The sequence below is a fragment of the Scheffersomyces coipomensis genome (genome assembly GCF_036884675.1).
Source record: "Scheffersomyces coipomensis strain NRRL Y-17651 chromosome Unknown DFJ63scaffold_9, whole genome shotgun sequence".
Classification (NCBI taxonomy): Eukaryota; Fungi; Ascomycota; class Pichiomycetes; order Serinales; family Debaryomycetaceae; genus Scheffersomyces; species Scheffersomyces coipomensis.
In genome coordinates this window covers 215,037-235,621 of record NW_027042900.1, presented here as the reverse complement: position 1 = coordinate 235,621, position 20,585 = coordinate 215,037, and the positions used below count along the sequence as shown (strand labels likewise).

The window sequence follows — 20,585 nt, the reverse complement described above, 5'->3', positions numbered from 1 at the left end:
GGACAAATTAAATTACTACAGCTAAGTCAATTGAATTCGAGCTCAATGAAATACTGAGTAGATGATGACGCTTGACTTAAGTTTGTTAGGCATGCCCATAGTTAATTTCAGTTTGCAAGCATATATTTCATAACTTGAGCAATTAAAACAAGCAACATTAGCAAATATTTATCCTATTTAAAAGAACTTAACTCTCTACTTAATTGTACTTTAATTGCAGGATCTGGTTAAAATTAATCCCTTATAAAAATTTGATTCATTTTTCAGAATACAGTATCATTTCAGCATTGCCTAGAGTCTAAAACTTCAGTGTCCTGCGACATTCTCCTGTGAAATACAGTATGCAAAAGCTTTTTCAATATCATGCCTTATCTCTTATCAAAATGTCAGGAACCGCATATTGTTGAAATATACCAATCAATAGTTCTGGTTTGAAATTTTGTCTCTCTTTACATAATTAAGTAATTACATAATTAAGTAAGTAATTATGTAATGAGTGGTAGATTAGAGATTTACAGTTTAAACGGTGGTGAATATGCGCTTTCTAAATTGGGTAGTAAGACCCAGCCTTTAAACCTAATACATCTTTCTGGTGCAAAAAAATAAAAAGCGTATACCAATTCAAATACCATTCTGTTATCACAACGATAACGGTATCTGCGGTTGACGGATTCTGCCTCAAAAAATAATTGCCAATAGGTTCAGCCGTTTTTTTTTTTTGAGCAACAACAGTCGGCGTCTAAATTGTGCAGCAATGAAATTCACACACCCCCTAGTTTTTGGTTTTGTGTAATGGGGATATTTTATGATAAAAATATATGCACAAATGAATCATGCAGTATTATATAATTTCTAAAAATACTTTAATAAATAGGCAAAATATATCAAAATATGTATAGAACTGGTTTAAAAGTCTAATCCTTAGGTTAAGTAGCACCGGTTTAGCTTCGATCTAACGCTATTCTCCGTTTATTTGCGGTTTATTGAATTCAACTGATTAGTAAGTTTTATTAACCTGATTTAAAGAAGTGGTCATCTTTAACATTAATTCATCTTCTTTGAACGCAAAACTAGTTCTTTCATAATTCACTTTTCTAAAATGAAACTAGTGATAGCATAGCCTGCAAAATAAAACAAAAAAGCTTCACGTTTCGTTTAACAGTAATTTACAAATAGAAATGCAATAACCTCAATGTGAGATAGTCTTTCAATCATAGGAAAAATCTAGTTAATATACTGAGCGAAATTATTCTACTTCGGGGCCGTCAAACAAGAACTAATGATGCATGAAATGATATTTTATTAATTAATATAGCTTTGCCTAAATAATCAATAAATTTCCTAATTTGAGGTACTAAGCCATTAATGGTCCAATATGAGATAACAATTTATCCTTTATCAATTCAATCTAATTGGATTAGTTTTCCAATTCAAGTGATATATATCTTTTTGTCCTAATGAAGTTAATTGAAACTATCCCATATCTTTATTGTCAAGAATTTTAGAATGTTTTTGTTAAGTGGTGTATGAATTTCTGATAAGAAAAGAAGTAAGCAAAAATGTCAGATAAGAACTTTGAGTGGTGGTCACTTTTACGTCTTGTTATCGGTTTTGAATGGGTATATTATACCTACTAATGGATTAAAAAGGATTAATTTCTTGTATTAGGAAATATTAATGAAGTTCATCTTATCTCGAGTTCTTATCTAATCGAGAATAATCCAATCTCGAGGTCTTATCTAATCGAGACTACCCCACATAAAGAGATAATGAAAAGAATATATAATCCCATCCGTTTCTGATTTGCAAGATAAAACGATACTGCCCTATTGTTTTGTTGACTCAAACAATTTGATCAAGAAATTACAAAAAGTAAGAATGTCAAAAGCTTACGTCAACGGAAACGTCTATACGGTTGATGACAAGAGGTCAACAGCTGAAGCATTTATTGTTACTGAGGATGGTTTTTTTGGGGATGTTGGTACTACTGCAGAGATTTTGGCATTGGCCAAAGGATTAGAAGTCATTGATTTAAAGGGTAGATTTGTTATGCCAGGTATCCATGACGCTCATTGTCATTTATTAATGGCTTCCCAAGAGAAGCTTTTCGAAGCTAAGTTGGGTACCACTACTGGACCTGAAGAAATTGTTGAGAAATTGAAGGAGCATAGGGATGGGTGTAAACATTTAGACGCTGTTAGTAATTGGCTTGTTGGTAACTTCTATCATTATGCTAATTTCAAGGATGGTAAACCTGATAGACAATTCTTAGATGAAGCGTTTGGTGATCAACCAGTTGTTATCAGAGAATATACAACTCACAATATTTTTGTGAACACTGCTGCTTTAAGAGCTGTCGGTTACGAGGATGATCCTGAAGATCCCCCAGGTGGATACTTTGTTAGACGTGAAGATGGTTCTATTACTGGAGAATTGGTAGAAATGGCTGCGTCCAAGATTTTTTACAGTATGCCAAAATATAACTTGAAGTATAATACCGAGGCACTTGAGTATGGGGTCAAAATGTTAAATCGTTTTGGTGTTACGTCTGTCCAGGAAGCTTCAGCTAATACAATCTATTTAGATACAGCAAGAGAATTGGAAAAAACAAAAGGTTTAAGTCTTCATATATCTGCTCATGTTGTTTGGTATGGTGCTGGAGCTTTTTCGGCTGAATCAATTGGTAATCTTCATCATACTGTCTATAAGCCTAATGTTGAAACATATAAAACAAAACATTTTGATCCATTATATACAAAGTGTTGGTTAGATGGTGTCCCTTGGGTTCCACACGAAACTCATTGCGCAATCAAAGACGATAAAATCGATTTCAGTAAGTTATTAATTCCCCCAGAAACTTTCAGAAAAGGTATTGAAAAATTTGATTCTGAAGGTAGAACTTGTAAAGTTCATGTTTGTGGTCAAGGATCTGCCAGATTTGCTTTAGACTGTTTCGAAGAAATACGTAAAAAGAATCCTAATGGACCAAGACATGAACTAGCCCATAATATGGATGTTACAGTAGAAGACTGCAAACGTTACAAAGAGTTGAATATTACTGCAGAAATGAGTCCTGCAATTTGGCAAGATCCAGAATTTCAACCAGAAGTGAATCCAAAGTCGGTTTATCCATTCAATGCTTTGAAGGATCACGGTGCTCTTCTTACCATTGGTTCAGATTGGGTCTTTTCACCAGACACTCCAAACATTTTCCCTGGTCTACAAGCTATTACAGAAAATAAACACGGCTGGGATTTAACTAGAAAAGAAGTTGTTGATATGATCACCATTAACGGTGCTCACGCTATTAATAAAGAAAACATTGAAGGTAGTATTGAAAAGGGTAAATTGGCCAACTTCATTTTCTTAGATCGTGATCTTATTAATGCTCCAAATATTGCTGACACTATAGTACATAAAACATTTTTTGAAGGTAAAGAAGTATATGACTACGATACTGATGAACTTAAATATTTTCAAGGTACAATTTAAAGTTAGAATCTCTAGTATATGTTCTCTTAGTAACATTTTCAATCTATTTAACATGTTTTCTTTAATTTATTCTGTTTGAGACAGGATAAGTTGTTTTACAAATCGAGAAAAATATACCAATGTTTCTTTATAAAACTGTAATTTACATATTCATGCTGCACGTATTGTCCTACTTGAAACAGTTGAAATCAACACATTGTCTATCAACTCTGTTTCTTGTGATATTTTTTATTTATATCGCATATGCAGCCTAATGCCCCAACCTTCTGTGATACGCAAACAATGTAATTCCATGTCATGTTTTATAGTTTAGTAAGTGGTGAAGTTGTGGTTTAGTTCTGATAATTTCTTCGCTTTATATGGTGTTTTAGTTAATGTCTACTCATTTAGTTGCTAACGCTATCTTGTTATTTAGTTACTGCTGCATATTACCATTAAGCCGCCAGAGCTAAGTAGTCGAGCACCTGCCATTTAAGGTACCGCCACAATTTAGTCGACGCAGGTTGAACGTTTTATTTCTGTTGTCAAGTGGAATATTAGACAATATTTTTTTCTACTGATAAGGGACAGGGACAGGCCACAATAAAAATATTTCAAAATTCATGCTACGCAACACCTTCGTTCGTAACCCGCCTGTACCCTTGACATAATTAGCAAAAACGCAAAAACCTTAGTTTGACCTGACTAACAAGTAACGCGACTAAGTGGTTAATATAATGAGAGTAACAATAAGCATTGGTGGCATCCTTTTAGAAGTAGAGTCTCATCCATTTTATACAATTTTAACACGTTAATAGCGCTGTTACTGATTAGTGGAATTTCATATGAGATCCATATCCCAATAGTCAATTGGATTACTATTATCAATTTGAGTAATGTCAAATCAACTAATTGATATCTATCTGATGGGTTAAATTTCTTTCTGATAAGTAAAAAGGTAAATAGAGATACTAATGAAACACTTCACTAACATCTTATCTGTTATTTGCAGTACTTTACTTCAAATCTTAATTTTTCAATTTTGTAGTGTGGTAATCAAAAAAAAATGTTGTAGTGGAAACAATTAAAACTATACCGCTAAAGACGGAATAGTTCACAAATTGGTAATTGGCCTGTAATTATACAATTAATAACCAGAGTCAAGCTTATATCCAATAATGTCATCTGCCAGTGAGTGGATCAAATATTACGATTTGGAAGGTCACCCTGAAGGAGGCTACTTCAAACAAACAGGAGCATCTACCCAAATTATTAAATCGTCTACTGGACTCCAGGTTCCATTATACACAAATATTATTTTCTTATTGGAAGACAAAAACCCATCCAACTTCCATCAAATCAAGTCAAACGAAGTATGGTATTTCCACAACGGTAGCCCTTTGACAGTACACTGTATATACCCTGATACCGGGAAATATGAAAAAATAATGCTTGGAAGAGACATTACCAAAGGTGAAGTATTTCAATATGAGGTTCCTGCTGGAGTTATATTTGGTTCTAGTGTTGAAGAAGGATTCGCAATAGTAAGTTGTATGGTTGCACCCGGGTTTGATTTCAGAGAATTCAAATTATTCAATGAGCATGAATTATTGGAGACTTACCCTCAACATAAAGATATCATTAAGAAGTTAACTCCAAAAAAATAGCCGATTCAGTTACCCTTAAGTCTTGGTCTCTAGTCTGACCTTGTATTCATGATATTCTTATGCCCATAACTACTACTTCGATCATTTGGTTCATACTGAGGGCATGTAAATATTACGTAGCTCCAGTTTTTAGTTTTTGAAGCCTTGACAGTTTCTAGTTCAAACTATGGTTCGTTATTTCTTCAAACCAATTTGTAGAATTTCTCATACTCAGTGGTGTATTTTACTTAACTTATGTCATTGATAGAATTGAGTAGTTGATTGATTTAAACAAAGTGATGAATAAAACAGTATTAGATTTATGAAGGACATATTACACCTTATACGCTAGGACCTAGTTGTAAATCTCATCAATAACAATGCGTTAAATCGTTAACAGTTCGGCGGAAACCACTAAATAATGTAATTAACAAAATATTAGTTACTTCAAATGGAAATAGTATTTTCATGCTTACTAAATCAATTTGGATCACCATTAATGGGTATAAAATAAGCTATGTCACTCTATTAAAGTTTGAGATCGCCATATTTGAACAATAACTAGTATGAAAATGAATCAAAATCAAAGATTGTTGAATATAAGCCGAAAAAAAACTCCACAAAATCAAAGACGCAATTTACAGAGCTACCAATCAAACTTCGTAATAACCACTATATGACAATTGATTTCCATTTCAATTGATTGTATTGGTCAATCATATAATTCTATGACAAAATTGATTCTAATCTAATGCATTTAATTTAAAATCACATTCACAATCAAAAATGTTCATCATTCTCTGTCTCAATTAACTTTCGCAACACATAATATTCGAAGATTGCGTTTTTCCCCCATAAATTGTGGTGGTAATCAAAGACAATAGATACACATTGAAACATATACACACTTAATCAAAATTTGATCACACGTCGTATTTTTTTCTATTGATTTTGCTTCCCTCTCATATGGCTTTAATTACATCATTATAATAGTTGATTGATAATTAACTATCGGTCCGTAGACAGGCTTATAATTTTGGTTTAATTATTCCGCTTGAAATATTTTTTTCTAATTAAGCTTTAATCCCGATTTAAAATAATTAATTTTAACTACCTACTTTGCGGAAATCCTTTCAGAGGAAGAATCGAGCTTTAGTAATCAGTGAAATATAGTTGGAGGAGGGTTCAACGGAAAAATGCAAACAAGCCTCTAATAGTCAATACCTCATGGCTTCACACGGCTATTTCTGATCATAAATTATATAACTACAAATTAATAGAATAACACCTTATCTGATTGAAAGTAATTTAAAAACACAATCGATCTATATTAAAAAGTATACTGGTACAGGTTAACATCATTACACAACACACATACTAGATTAGATAGTAGAAATTAGTAATATAATGGATATATATTCTTATCTTTCACAGTCTTGCCTTGGCACGGAACTTGATTCACTTAAAAGCTTCCTAAAAAATAGTAAAATTATGAAAAGGGGAGATCAGATAACAAAAATATTTGTGGTTAAAATTATTTATCACGTCAAACATCTTAGCCACAATGCTATTTTATCCCTAAATTTCCTAACTTACCCACATTATTGCATACCATTAGTCTGACAGATGCAAAGCTTCATTTCTATCTTAAATCTTACAAATTTACAACTACAGATTCCTCATTGTGTTAGATCTATCTCTTATTTTTGGTCTTTAATCTATACTTCTTTGTTGCAACATTAATGCCACCACATTTTTGCGTATACCACTTTGCACGTGACGTATTTTCGTTTCTTCCCCCAAAATTATATTTTGTGTGTGTATTTTAGGCTGTAAGCTATGTCCTTTTTTGCAGTTAAAAATTGATAACTAAATATGTATAAATATGGCTCTGAATATCCAAGAAGTTAAATTAATAAACTATTGTCTTGGCTATCAGATATACAATATAAAGTATAATTATCATTGGTATCATGTCAAGTTCAGATTCTAGAGGTGAGGTTGAAGTCTTGGATGATAAATATCAAGTTTCCCACCAGCAACAACCATATGGTGAGAAGGAAAAGAATGGGTTAATCAATAGTGACGTCGAAACGATCACTAGTTCTGTTGATTCAGTTGATCTGAAAAATCCTTTCTTAGATCCAATCGTTGCTGATCATTATCGTCAACTTTATGAAAATTCAAAGTATGAATGTCGTAGTGCCTTCGATCCTGCATTAGAATGGACCCAAGAAGAAGAAACAAAATTAGTAAGAAAGTTAGATTTTAGAGTTGCTTTTAGTGCTTGTCTTATGTTTGCTGCTTTACAAGTTGATCGTGCAAATTTAGGTCAAGCTGTTACTGATAATTTCTTAAATGATTTGAATTTAACTACTAATGATTATAATACAGGTAATACTATTTTCACTGTAACTTTCTTACTTGCTGAATTACCATCCCAAATTATTTCGAAACGTTTAGGTCCTGATATTTTTATTCCAATCCAAATGTGTGCTTGGAGTATAGTTGCTTTGAGTCAAGGTGCTTTAAAAGGTAAAGCTTCCTTTTATGCTACCAGAGCTCTTATTGGTATGATTGAAGGTGGTTTTATTGCTGATTTAGTTTTATGGTTAAGTTATTTCTATACCAGTAAAGAATTATCAATTAGATTATCATGGTTTTGGACTACATTATCCATTGTTGGTATTGGAGCTTCTTTGGCCGCCTTTGGTATCTTGAGACTTAGGGGACATTTAGAATTAGCTGGTTGGCGATGGTTATTTATAATCGAAGGTGCAGTTACTTCAGCAGTAGGTATTTTATCATTTTACCTTATGGTACCTTCCGCTTTACAAACAAAAAATAAATTACACCCTAAAGGTTGGTTTAACGAAAGAGAAGAAAAAATCGTGGTTAATAGAGTATTAAGAGATGACCCAAGTAAGGGTGATATGCATAACAGACAACCATTAACTCCAAGAATGATTTGGAAATCATTAACTGATTATGATTTGGTTCCATTATATATCATTGGTTTAATAGCTTATGCACCCACATCAACATTGGGAGCTTATCAAACTTTGAATCTTAGAGAGTTAGGATTTTCAACTTTCAATACCAACTTGTTAACTATCCCAGCCAATGTTATACACATTTTCTTGCTTTTAGGTGTTACTTGGGTTTCTGAAAGAGTAAATGAAAAGTCATTAGTTTGTTTAATCGTTCCTATTTATACTGTACCTTTGGTTGGTGTATTAGCTTTCTGGAAAGGAGAAATGATCAGTGTCTGGCCAACTTGGGCAGTTACAACTTTAGTTTTAGGTTCACCTTATATTCACGCTATTCTTGTGGCCTGGGTTTCAAGAAATGCTAATTCTATTAGAACAAGATCGGTTGCTAGTGCAGTGTATAATATCATGGTTCAATTAAGTGGTGTTTATGCCGCTAATATTTATAGAGAAGATGATAAACCACTTTATCATAGAGGTAATCGTCAACTTTTTGGCTTAGCCATTTCAATGTTCCCTATTTTGATCTTGACTAAATTTTATTATATTTGGAGAAATAGTTACAGAGACAAGATTTGGAATAAATTTTCTGCTGAAGAAAAGCAAGATTATATCAATAATACAACCGATGAAGGTAATAAGAGATTAGACTTTAGATTTGCTCATTGATTGATTGAACGAATGTCTTTTTCTTTATTAATACTCATCATTCAATTCTCGTGGGCCAACTCTATAATTTAAATAGATACTTATTAATAAATTTTTATTTCAACATATAAATCTACAGCAGGTAATCGATTGTCTAATAATGATTTTTATTTATACGAAATTATAAAGTCAGAAATTGATAATTTTCTCTCTATATATGAAATGCGTTTTTTTATATAATGTACATTGTTTTTGATTTAATAATTGTCACCAACCCATTCTCTGGCGTTCTTAAATAATTGAATCCAAGGACCAAATGAACCCCATTCTTCACCTTGTTTCTTAGGATACCAACTGTTGGATTCTTTCCTCGTAACTCTTTCTGGATGTGGCATCATAGCTAATACTCTACCGTTAGCACTGGCAATACCAGCAATACCCTCTGGAGAACCATTTGGATTAAATGGATATTGTTCTGTAGTTTTACCGTAGTTATCAACATATCTGACAACTGTCTTATCGAAAGCTGATTTAGTGAATTCAGATTTAAATGAAGCTCTACCTTCACCATGAGCAACAGCAATTGGTAATTTAGATCCTTTCATGTTTTGTAAGAAAATAGAATTATTCTCTTCAGTATCTTGAACTTCAACTAAAACAAATCTAGCTTCATATTGTTCACTCAAGTTTCTTTCAAAAGTTGGCCAGTTTTCAGTACCTGGGATCAATTCAGCAATTCTACTGAAGAATTGACAACCATTACAAGCACCAAAAGCGAAAGTATCATCTCTATCTTGGAAGAATTTCTTGAATTCATCACGAGCTCTTTCATTAAACAAGACGGACTTAGCCCAACCAGCACCAGCACCCAATACATCACCATATGAGAAACCACCACAAGCAGCTAAACCAACAAAGCTATCTAAAGTAACTTTACCAGTTAAAATATCAGACATATGAACGTCGTAGACTTCAAAACCAGCTTGTTCGAAACTGTGAGCCATTTCTTGTTGTGAATTGACACCTTGTTCTCTTAAAATAGCCACCTTTGGTTTAGATTTGTATTCTTTCTTAACGGTTGGATCAAAGGTTAATTGATAAGATAAACCTGGATCAGCATCATCTTTAATAGATGCATATTCTTGAGCGGAGGGTAACTGGATTATCTCTCAATTTTTGAATGTGGTATGAAGTATTAGTCCATAATTGTTGTAATTCACTTCTTGTACTCTTATACACCGAAGTACTATTGTAAGTTATAGCAATTTCTTGATTCTTGAAGTTTGGTTGACCAACAACTTTGATAAATTCAGATGAAATGTTATTAGTTTCAAAGATTTCCACGAATTTAGAATAATCGGCTTTAGAAATTTGGAAAACAGCACCTAATTCTTCATTAAATAATTCGGCGAAAATATCATCTTTGGTATCAAGAACTAAATCAAGACCACTTCTAGCAGCAAAAGCCATTTCGACAACAGTAGTGAATAAACCACCTTCAGATCTATCGTGATATGCTAAAACATTGAATTGCTTATGTAAAACAACTAAAGATTGTAAGAATGATTTTAAAATTGAATGTGAATGAACAGTTGGAGCTGAATCACCAATTTGTTGATACACTTGAGCTAAAGCAGAACCACCTAATGATTTTTCAACTTGAGCAGCTAAATCAACTAAAACTAAGACAGATTCTTCAACTCTTTGTAATTCTGGAGTCCAAGTGTTACTGGTGTTGTCAACAGGACCAAAGGCGGTAACAGTTAAAGCTAATGGAGCGGTAACTTCTTTATCGTCCCATTTCATTTTCATAGACATAGAATCTTTACCGACTGGGATAGAAATTCCTAAATCAGGACATAAATCTAAACCAATAGCTTGAACGGCTTCATATAATTTAGCACCTTCACCATCATGGGAAGCGGCAGACATCCAATTGGCAGATAATTTAATGTGACCTAAAGAAGTAATATCAGCGGCAAAGATATTTAATAATGATTCAGCAACACACATTTTAGCGGAAGCAGCAGCAGAAATTAAAGCCAATGTTGGCTTTTCACCCATTGATAAAGCTTCACCGGTAGATAAGACTGTATCACCTAATGATGTGGCGGTAACACCAACATCAGCAACTGGTACTTGCCATGGACCAACCATTTGATCTCTATCAACTAAACCGGTAATAAATCTATCCCCAATAGTGATTAAGAAATTCTTAGAACCAACACTTGGTAATTGTAATACTCTTTCGATTGATTCTTCTAAGTTGAGACTTGAAGTTTCAAATGGTTTCAAGTTTAAGTTTTGAGTAATAGCAGTTCTTGACATTTTTGGTGGTTTACCAAATAAGATTGACATTTCCAAATCGATTGGAGTTGTGTTTAATAATGAATCAGTTAAGATTAATCTTTGTTCTTCAGTGGCGACACCAACAACAGCGAATGGAGCTCTTTCTCTTTGACAGATTTCTTCAAATAAAGCTAAATCTTCTGGCTTGACACCTAAAACATATCTTTCTTGAGATTCATTACACCAGATTTCCATAGGAGACATACCTGGTTCTAAGGATAAGATTGATCTTAAATCAAATCTAGCACCTAAATCATTATCATGGACCAATTCTGGTAAAGCATTAGATAAACCACCAGCTCCAACATCATGAATAGATTGAATTGGAGTTTTTTCTTTACCTAATGAGACACAAGCATCAATAACTTGTTGAGCTCTTCTTTGAATTTCTGGATTTCCTCTTTGAACAGAAGCAAAATCTAAATCAGCTGAACCTTCACCGGAAGAAATAGATGAAGCAGCACCACCACCTAAACCAATTAACATAGATTGACCACCTAAAACAATTAATTTAGATCCTGGAGTAATTTTGGTATCTTTAAGAGCGAAATCTGGTCTGATAGCACCCATACCACCAGCCAACATAATTGGTTTATGGAAACCTCTGATTTCAGGTTCACCTTTATGGTTTTCAACAGTGGTAGTTAAAGTTCTAAAGTAACCATTAATGGCTGGTCTACCGAATTCATTATTGAAAGCAGCAGAACCAATCGGAGCTTCAATCATAATGTCTAAGGAAGAAGCAATATGATTTGGTTTACCAACAGTTTTATTTTCCCATGGTTGAGGTAAAGTTGGAATGTTTAAATCAGATACGGAGAAACCAGCTAAACCGGCTTTTGATTTTGATCCTCTACCAACAGCACCTTCATCTCTGATTTCACCACCAGAACCGGTGGCAGCACCAGCGAAGGGAGAAACAGCGGTAGGGTGATTATGGGTTTCAACTTTAACTAAAGTATGAACTCTTTCTTTAATGGATTTCCATTGTTTAGTTTTATAATCTGGAGTGTAAACGTAACCTTCTGGACCTTCAAATACAGCAGCATTATCAGAGTAAGCACTTATAGTATATTGAGGATTCTTTTGATGAGTATTTCTAATCATTTTGAATAAAGACAGATCCTTTTTAACATCATCAATGGTCCAATCAGCATTAAAGATTTTATGACGACAATGTTCAGAGTTAACTTGAGCAAACATGAATAATTCAACATCGGTAGGATTTCTACCAATAACTTCAGTGAAAGCATTAATTAAATAATCAATTTCACCAGCATCTAAGGCTAAACCTAATTCTTTATTAGCGGTTAATAAGTTTTCTTTATTGGAGATGATATCAACATGGACTAGAGGCTTCGGTTGATGATGAGCAAATAAATCTTCATAATGAGGAGCATTGGCACCAAGATATAATGATTGAGTCATTCTATCAAAGATTGAAGTTAAGATAGCACCTTGAGAGATATGATCATATAATGAAAAACCTGGTTTGGTTTTGATTAATAAGGTTAAACCACGTTCAATTCTTTCAATTTGACTACTTAATCCACAAATTTGAGCAATATCAGTAGCTTTAGATGACCATGGAGAAATGGTACCTGGTCTTGGTAACACTCTAATAAGGAAAAGATTTGAATCCAATTTGTCAATTGATGAAGTATCTTTATCACCACTGATGGTGGAAACTTGAATCAATTCTTGACTTAACTTGTTGGTAACATCAACTGGAGAATCATAAGTTAATAATACCTTAACTAAATCTAATTGTTTGGTAGTTAATTCTGATCTTAAACTAATGTAATGAGTAAAGCTGGAAGCAACTTCTTCAATGACAGAATCTTGATTCAATTTCTTTTCAATTTCTTGAATCAAAGCAGCAACTCTGAATTGAGACAATGCCTTTGGACCTGGCAAAATAAGGAATTTATCAGTAGACATAATTCAATCGCGTTAGATGATGAGATGTGATGTGTGATGAGATAATCTTTATGATCTAACAACACCAACGAACGAACGAGTTGAATCTGAGTTTTCTTGTGTTTTGGCTTGATTATCAACCTTGTGAGTAGGTTTACTCTTGTGAAGATAAGTTAATCAATGAAGAACTAAACTAAACCACTAAAAAGAACTAGAAGAACTGTTTGAATCTTTTGGTAACATCATAACTTTTTTCAACCAATTTTATAAATGCGATGATTTTTACTCTGGAAGAATTTGAAATTATTTCTGACTCTGCGATTACATGCAGGCACTAACAAAATCAAACATTTTTTTTTAAAGAGATGATGTTGCCATTTTAGTGTAAGGATACAGATAGATAGATAGATAGATAATTAGTTTGATTTACTGCAAAAGCTCTTCAATCAATATAGAATGGCTCAAGGTGTTCTGAAACTTAAGTCGAAAGGTGGTATCTCTAGAGTTACTAAGAAAAGACAAAATCCTAAAGCTGCAGCTCCAAAAGTCATCAAAGCTAAGAAGACTCCTGCAAAGAGTGCTCAAACTTTTACTAAGGTTCATCAAAGTCAATTAATCTCATCCACTGAAAAGTTGATTGCTAGTAGAGTTGGTCATTTGGAATTGATTAAGGGTTCTAGAAGACAAATCGAAAGACAAGAAAAAGAAAAAGCTAAAAAGAAGGCTTCATCTTCATAGACTAATATTTCATAATGGTTACCGTAAAGGATATACTATCAAACTTTCCTCACAAATATGAAGCTGAAAATCAACAGAATAATGATTGGGAGAAAGCAAAGCTTGTAAGTATACCGTATGAAGGTGAACCTATAAGTTGCATTCCAGAATTAACGGCATTAGATCCTGACTTGGCTTTACAGGAAGAAAAGAAATCTCGTAAAACAAGAAGAAGAGGATAATATCAAAAATATGTATAATAGATAAAGTACGAATATATTTAAATAAATAAACTATGATTGTTTTTATGTAAATGTTCTATATTATGTTGGGATTGGTCTATTTGTGGCTTCTTGAGCTTCTAATTCCAACCTCTTTCTCTTTAATTGTAATTCTTGTGATCTCACAAATCCAATCAATGCAAAACCAAATACAGCGGTTAAGACTATTAATATCGAATTTACTGGAATTGGATTCATATTGAAATATTGATGCGTTAATTTATCCATAACTTGTTGTAAAATATTACAAATACCCGAAAATGCAATGATTGTACCATAAATAGTACCGAAATTATCATACCCAAATACTTTAGCACAATAATCACTAACAGCAGTATAATAAAAGGGACGGTAAATAACCAATACAATAATTCCGGCATATGTAGCTGGGATCCATGAAAGTATACCCATTACACCAATAAATAATGATAAACCAGTTAAAATGTATAAGATACTCAAGGTGGTGAAGTTATCAAGAATTAATCCAATGAATGGAATTGAAAAGATCCCACCTAATGGTAACGCCAAATCAAAGAATTGATTTATAGCAGTGGCAATGATTTCATTATTATTGTATAAATATAACTCTTGAGATTTAACAGTAGCTACAAAGTAGTTTATTCTTAACATTTGGATAGTAGTGAATAACGTCATTAATATGAACCATTGAGAGAGAAATTGTTGATTAATAGTGGCATCATGCATAATACCAAATACTCCACCTGAAGCACTAATCAATTCATTATCTTTATCATGTTCATAGACAGACTTCACTGAGACGACTGAATATCTCAGGATAACTGATTCTCTTCTACTAGCAGCCACAGCTACTGACGACGATCTTCTGATTAATAAAGCTGTAGTTTCGCTGATTGTTGGTTGATAGTATTCTCCAGCTGCTTCCATAATAGCACTACTACTATTATTTTGAGTAGATTGAATTTCCCTATCTTCTGGTAATAATAAATCGTGATCAATTGGTTTTCCAGTTTCATCAATTCCAGTTTCAGCGATTTTAGCTAATGTGCCAATAGTCTTATATGATTGAGATGGCATTATCAGTAATTGACAAATAAGAATGAAAACAGGAACGATCAAATAAACGGTAAAGAAGTTTTCAATCGATATTTTAGACATTGATGTATAAATGATTCTATAAATTAAAAACACAGCTGAACTTGAGTCAAATGCACCAGTTAATAAAGCTAATATTAATCCAGAATTCTTTGGAAATGAATTGGCTAATTGGAAACATGAAATGAATACAAATGGACCAGCTAATGCTAATAAAGTATAACCCGTCAAATACCCATCAAATAAAGTAATATAGGATGAATATTTCAATGTCAACGCTGCTAATGCTAAGATGAAAGATCCAATTATACCAGTTACTCTTGGACCATAACTATCTAAAATGGACCCAACTGGTAACGCTGAAATATTGGTGACCATACAAGCTACTGTGAACAAGAAATTCAAAGATAAATCTTGTTCTGCACAAACAGCAGTTGCCAAACTCCCTGTTTGATTTACTTTTAAATCACAATTCTTTTCATAAATATGTTCAGCAATTAAGATTGGTTTCAATGCTGCAAACCCAAATACGGGACCAGCCGCTAATAAACACCATATTATAGCACTTGATATTTGAAGGATTCGAATGGATAGAGAAGGTATTGATTGTTCTGAAGTCATTGCTATGGAGTGGTGCTTTGGTATATTATGCTTCCGATATTTTCGTGGGGTGAAATTTATCTTTGTAATCAGGTACACCAGAGATTGAAAGTCAAAAGCTTATAAAAAAGGGCAAATAAGAAAATCTTTGATTCTGCGACACACTGGCAGATCCCTGAGCTTTAGTTTTAAATTAGCAAATTGTTATCTTTAAATTGGAAATCAATCTTTATACACCAGGGCTCAATTGCTCTTTATGTACTTTTGAGCGGACTCTAAAATTTGGGTGATGGAGAGAAAATCTATCACTGAAAAATTAATTTTTTTTTATTTCTACTATCGGTAAATTCCGCAGCAGCAAAATAATGCTGCAAATGTTAATTATAATTAAGCCTACAAATTGCATCAATCAGTCAAATCATATTAAAACAAATCATCAAATTCATCTATTTAATAAGTTAAGATCTACTTAAGCTATTCTTTAGTGTAAACGATTTGACCATTTTGCATAGTCAAGAATCCATTATCATCTTCAACAAATTCATTCCAAGCATTTTCAGCCTCGGCCCTCTTTGCTTTGTCTGCCTCATCATCATCGACAACCAACTTTTCCTTACTTTTAGCAAGTCTAGCTTTCATACCTCTAGACCATAACTCTTTGGTATTCTTGTCAGCAAGACACCAAATCGATGCACTAGATTTAATTAATTCTGGCTTATAACCAGCTTTGATAGCCTTAGCTCTTAAAGATCTACCAGCGATAATATCGGTAGAAGTTGAATTTTTGGCCTTTGAAACAGCAAAGCGTCCAAGGACTTCAGCAAATTTTTCAGGATAAACCACAGTTGATTTTAAATCACCATCTTTAACACATACAAATCCACCAACTTTGGTAACACGTCTCAATTCCTTTAAAGCAGCAATAGGATCTTCCAAATGAACCACAACTTGATGAGCATGGATTAAATCAAAACTATTGTCTTCAAATGGTAATTTATAAATAGAACCTTCTTCAAAGGTAACATTGGTGATTTTCTTACCCGTCAGTTCTTCAATTTCCTTTAAAGTTTGACGTGAACGTTCAATTAACTCAATGGTAGGTTCAACACCCGTGACATGACCTTCTGGTACATAATTACCAAAGTCGATGGTGATGGTACCTGGTCCACTCCCAACATCTAAGATCTTAAAATCTGGCTTAATTAAAGGTATAAGATGTTCAGCACAATTGCTTACGTTTCTCCAAGCATGCGTATCAGCAATTTCCTTGACATAACCTTCCTTATAGTAAGCTTGTTCTTTAACCATTTTAGTAACTCAATTGATAAATATATTGTTGATTTCTCAACAAATTTAAATTATTCAATTTAAGAAAGGGCTATACCTTGATCTATTTATAGTTGAAAAACGTTTAAACCACAAATGCGAGTTTTGGTCACGGAAATATTTTTATTAACACCCCTAAACTCCAGACAGCCTAGTATGTCCGAGGTGAATCAGGAGATAATTGCGATTGTAGCTTTATATATGGATTATATTTTGAAGCGTTCTATAATGTGAATAGTTTTTACGTATATTTAATTGTACGAAATGTTGGGTTAATGCAAAATAAATAAGTTGAACATAGAAAATTAGGGATAGTTTTGAATTACCGAGTCTGAGAAATTCTTAGTGGCAGGATCACCGAGCGACCGAGCATTAGCGACTAACATTATAATATATAATATATATATTGCACTACGTAGATGTTATATACTTTTAATTATGACTAAAATGGAGAATAATGTAATTCAACATTCTTATAAGCTTGACTGGCACGAGATACTTTCAAGAAAATATGATGAATGACAATGGCAATCATATTTAATAAGACAAAACCTACCAATGCAAATCCAATTCTTACACCTACTATATCATAAATTGGAGTTGATTTAGTTGACGATGATGATGACGAGTCTGACGAAGTGTCATCTCTAGTTGCTATTTGATTTATGAATAAATTTGTACTTTTGAGTTCTTCTTCAGCTGAATTGTATGTAGATGAAGATAATGCAATACTACCAAGATTTACATTTGGTTTTGAATCAATGGGGCTATAGTTGGAAACTGAAGTAGATGTGAGATATGTTGTTATAGTTGCTGAGTTATATGTATATAATAAACCTATAAGAAAGACGACTACCATAATACCAAGAGTCTTTCTTCTTTTCTTTGCATTGTTTTGTTTAGCATCAATATCCTTAAAATAAAGAGGTAATTCTTTTTCCTTTTCCAACATATTCATGATTAATTGAGATGTCTATAGTCCATGAATAAGTTAATAATCGAATATCTATAGCTTTATTCAGGGATTTAAGGAGGTTATATAGAATAAAAAATTTAACACATTCTATTTCAGAAAACCCTTCTCTTATTTAATTACAATTCTAAAAATGGTAATATCAGTTTTGTGGTTTTGTTTACATTTTTTATTATGAGATTTTCAACTCTCAATTTTTCTTCTTCTTCTTCTTCTACACCAATCAGTTGCAAATTGAATAACCTTGTAAAGAGTAGTATACGACGTAGTGGATAAAGTATGATATATACTTATAATATGAAGTAGATATAACTTATTAGTTGACTATTACGTGTTAAACTTTTAGATTCGTATATTTTGAGGGGTCATGGTTCTAAATGTGTAAATTTGTTCAAAAGAACAAAGTGTCATTTCTCTTAACTAAATCTCACTGAATGTTCTATCACTTAAATCCCCCAAGAATGGTAGAGGGACCAACCATGAATGTGTTAAAAATTATTTAGAATTCTTTAATTATTTTATATAGAACTCATGAAACGAAATTATGTTAAACTGGCAACTAAAAAATAAAATCCAATATACGAATGTCGCATTTCGAATGTTGTTCCCATTTTTATAAATATTTGATGAAAATGTCTTCCTGAATCACATGACTTTTCACATGACAGATTTTTTTTTTCAAAATGTCATCAAGGAAAGTCAAAAAAAAGATGAAAAGTGAAAATTATCTATCAAAGAATGTATATGTTTGAATCATTCATTCCATATTCATTGAATCATCATCATATACATTTACATACACATACAATCAAACCATAATGTCTGGAATCTTATTCGAAGATATGTTCGTAGTTGAATCTACTGACATGGGTAGATATACCAAAGTTGCCCGTATAGTGGCTAATTCATCAACTTCAAAAGATATTAAAATAACTTTAGATATAAATAATGAATTATTCCCAGTGAAACAAAATGATTCATTAACCATTGCTTTGAGTTCATCCTTGGGTAATGAAAAATCAATGTTAACTTCAAATGGTTCTTGGAGACCTCCAAGGGCTGATGATAAAACTCATTCTTTAGCTGATGATTATGATTATGTCATGTATGGTACTATTTATAAATTCGAAGAAAATGAAGATAATGATAAAATGTCAGTTTATATTTCCTTTGGTGGTTTATTAATGAGATTAGAAGGTGGTTATAGATCATTAAGTAATTTAAAACAAGAAAATGCATACATCTTAGTTCGTCAATATAAGGATAATTAATTGATTGATTAACGAAATCAGATCAAATTAAACTTTGAGGGTATCACTTTTCAATCAAATACATAATAGATGAAAGAGCCTTGATTCCCGGCTTCTAATTCATACAAATTAACCTTTGTATTCTTCACTGTACTATAATTTTATATATATAGATACCTCTATACATTTTATATATATATCTTGATAATAAAAACCCAAGCTTAAATCTTTATAATTGACTACAGAACCTTAATGTAATGGTGGATTGTTGCTGTTGTATTTACACTGAATTTGGTATATTGTTCATCTACTCTATTGTACATTCAAAATTTCTATCGCACTGAACACAAAAAATGAATCTAAACTAACAATTCTCTATATACACAAGTTGATTCTACCAGTCATATAATCAATTGAATCAATAGCAATGGATGATACAGATAAACGTAAGTAGTCACTAGGATACAAACCACATTCGAATTGTATTTTACTAACTATACCATGATTTAGCTGATCCAATATTAAAACAGGTTCCATTAATTAAGAATCCCTCATATCAAACCCCAAAATCAATCACGTTAAAAACCAATTATGGTAAACTAATACCGACATTATCCAATACTGTGATACCTCCTAATATCAATATCACTGATGCTGATATCCAAAAATGGGTTGATGAACTTGAATCGATTAAATCAAAGATTGTTAGTAATCCCGAATCAGAGAAATTTAAAGAATGGATAAGTTTACAAAAGATTAAGGTTGCCCCTGGTTTTGAATCATTTGAAGGTGTAATGCAACCAAGGAAGAATGTATCGTCTACAGTTACAAGTCCTATACAGCAAAATAGTGAACTTATTGATGATAAGAAAGATGGGGAACAAGAGGTTAATGAAATCGATAAATTATTCGGCAAAGTCTTATAGAATCAATCAATCAGAATTGTTCCTGTTTCATCAATTTTACACATCTTATTCAATTGAAGGTATTTTAGCTGGCTACGAATCTCAATTGTTTAAAATTGTATATAAGAGATAAAGCATAATTGGAACCTTCAGTTTCTGCTCTAAATCGCGTTGAAATAGATTCTCTTTCATCCACTTGTTGATATTTTGCCTTAACTTCACTATAATCTTAACATTAGATGTGTTTAATCTAATTAAATGTATGTTACAATTGACTTAACTATAATTTAACATTAGCTAGCACCTCACACGATATCGCCTCTGTTCTTTTTTTTCATTCTCGTCTAAACATGAAAGCCCAAATATAAACACAATCGTAAATTTTAACGTAAATATCACAATATACGACTTAAGCTAATTCCAGCCTGAATCGCC

General features: G+C 32.5%; 10 protein-coding genes across 10 annotated transcripts; 6 read left to right on the top strand and 4 right to left on the bottom strand. All coding sequences in view use genetic code 12, as the record gives it.

The window, feature by feature from the left end:
* Positions 1–1,878: 1,878 nt before the first annotated feature.
* On the top strand, positions 1,879–3,492 carry DFJ63DRAFT_323935 (amidohydrolase; the record flags this gene model as incomplete). Its single annotated transcript, XM_064907568.1, has 1 exon — positions 1,879–3,492. The coding sequence occupies one exon, from the start codon at positions 1,879–1,881 to the stop codon at positions 3,490–3,492; it is 1,614 nt and encodes a 537-aa protein (XP_064759371.1).
* A 1,157-nt stretch (positions 3,493–4,649) lies between these two features.
* DFJ63DRAFT_337951 (cupin domain-containing protein) lies at positions 4,650–5,138 on the top strand (the record flags this gene model as incomplete). Its single annotated transcript, XM_064908621.1, has 1 exon — positions 4,650–5,138. One exon carries the CDS (start codon positions 4,650–4,652, stop codon positions 5,136–5,138), a length of 489 nt encoding a protein of 162 aa, XP_064759370.1.
* Positions 5,139–7,090: 1,952 nt separating this feature from the next.
* On the top strand, positions 7,091–8,776 carry DFJ63DRAFT_291396 (putative allantoate permease; the record flags this gene model as incomplete). Its single annotated transcript, XM_064905393.1, has 1 exon — positions 7,091–8,776. One exon carries the CDS (start codon positions 7,091–7,093, stop codon positions 8,774–8,776), a length of 1,686 nt encoding a protein of 561 aa, XP_064759369.1.
* Positions 8,777–8,894: 118 nt separating this feature from the next.
* ADE6 (phosphoribosylformylglycinamidine synthase) lies at positions 8,895–13,417 on the bottom strand. The gene is made up of 2 exons (XM_064907313.1): positions 9,976–13,417; positions 8,895–9,923 (listed from the first exon to the last, which is right to left on the bottom strand). The coding sequence occupies exons 1-2, from the start codon at positions 13,043–13,045 to the stop codon at positions 9,013–9,015; spliced, it is 3,981 nt and encodes a 1,326-aa protein (XP_064759368.1). The 5' UTR covers positions 13,046–13,417; the 3' UTR covers positions 8,895–9,012.
* On the top strand, positions 13,418–14,017 carry DFJ63DRAFT_321253 (uncharacterized protein). The gene has a single exon (XM_064907312.1). The coding sequence runs from the start codon at positions 13,481–13,483 to the stop codon at positions 13,760–13,762; it is 282 nt and encodes a 93-aa protein (XP_064759367.1). The 5' UTR covers positions 13,418–13,480; the 3' UTR covers positions 13,763–14,017.
* Positions 14,018–14,064: 47 nt separating this feature from the next.
* DFJ63DRAFT_323932 (uncharacterized protein) lies at positions 14,065–15,717 on the bottom strand (the record flags this gene model as incomplete). The annotated part of the gene is made up of 1 exon (XM_064907567.1): positions 14,065–15,717. The coding sequence occupies one exon, from the start codon at positions 15,715–15,717 to the stop codon at positions 14,065–14,067; it is 1,653 nt and encodes a 550-aa protein (XP_064759366.1).
* A 453-nt stretch (positions 15,718–16,170) lies between these two features.
* On the bottom strand, positions 16,171–17,004 carry CRG1 (Crg1p; the record flags this gene model as incomplete). The annotated part of the gene is made up of 1 exon (XM_064906631.1): positions 16,171–17,004. One exon carries the CDS (start codon positions 17,002–17,004, stop codon positions 16,171–16,173), a length of 834 nt encoding a protein of 277 aa, XP_064759365.1.
* Positions 17,005–17,464: 460 nt separating this feature from the next.
* Positions 17,465–17,980, bottom strand: DFJ63DRAFT_337945 (uncharacterized protein; the record flags this gene model as incomplete). Its single annotated transcript, XM_064908620.1, has 1 exon — positions 17,465–17,980. The coding sequence occupies one exon, from the start codon at positions 17,978–17,980 to the stop codon at positions 17,465–17,467; it is 516 nt and encodes a 171-aa protein (XP_064759364.1).
* Positions 17,981–18,813: 833 nt separating this feature from the next.
* Positions 18,814–19,266, top strand: RPB8 (DNA-directed RNA polymerase core subunit; the record flags this gene model as incomplete). The annotated part of the gene is made up of 1 exon (XM_064906630.1): positions 18,814–19,266. One exon carries the CDS (start codon positions 18,814–18,816, stop codon positions 19,264–19,266), a length of 453 nt encoding a protein of 150 aa, XP_064759363.1.
* A 203-nt stretch (positions 19,267–19,469) lies between these two features.
* On the top strand, positions 19,470–20,392 carry MVB12 (Mvb12p). The gene is made up of 2 exons (XM_064904516.1): positions 19,470–19,691; positions 19,756–20,392. Exons 1-2 carry the CDS (start codon positions 19,673–19,675, stop codon positions 20,169–20,171), a joined length of 435 nt encoding a protein of 144 aa, XP_064759362.1. The 5' UTR covers positions 19,470–19,672; the 3' UTR covers positions 20,172–20,392.
* The last annotated feature ends 193 nt before the right edge of the window (positions 20,393–20,585 follow it).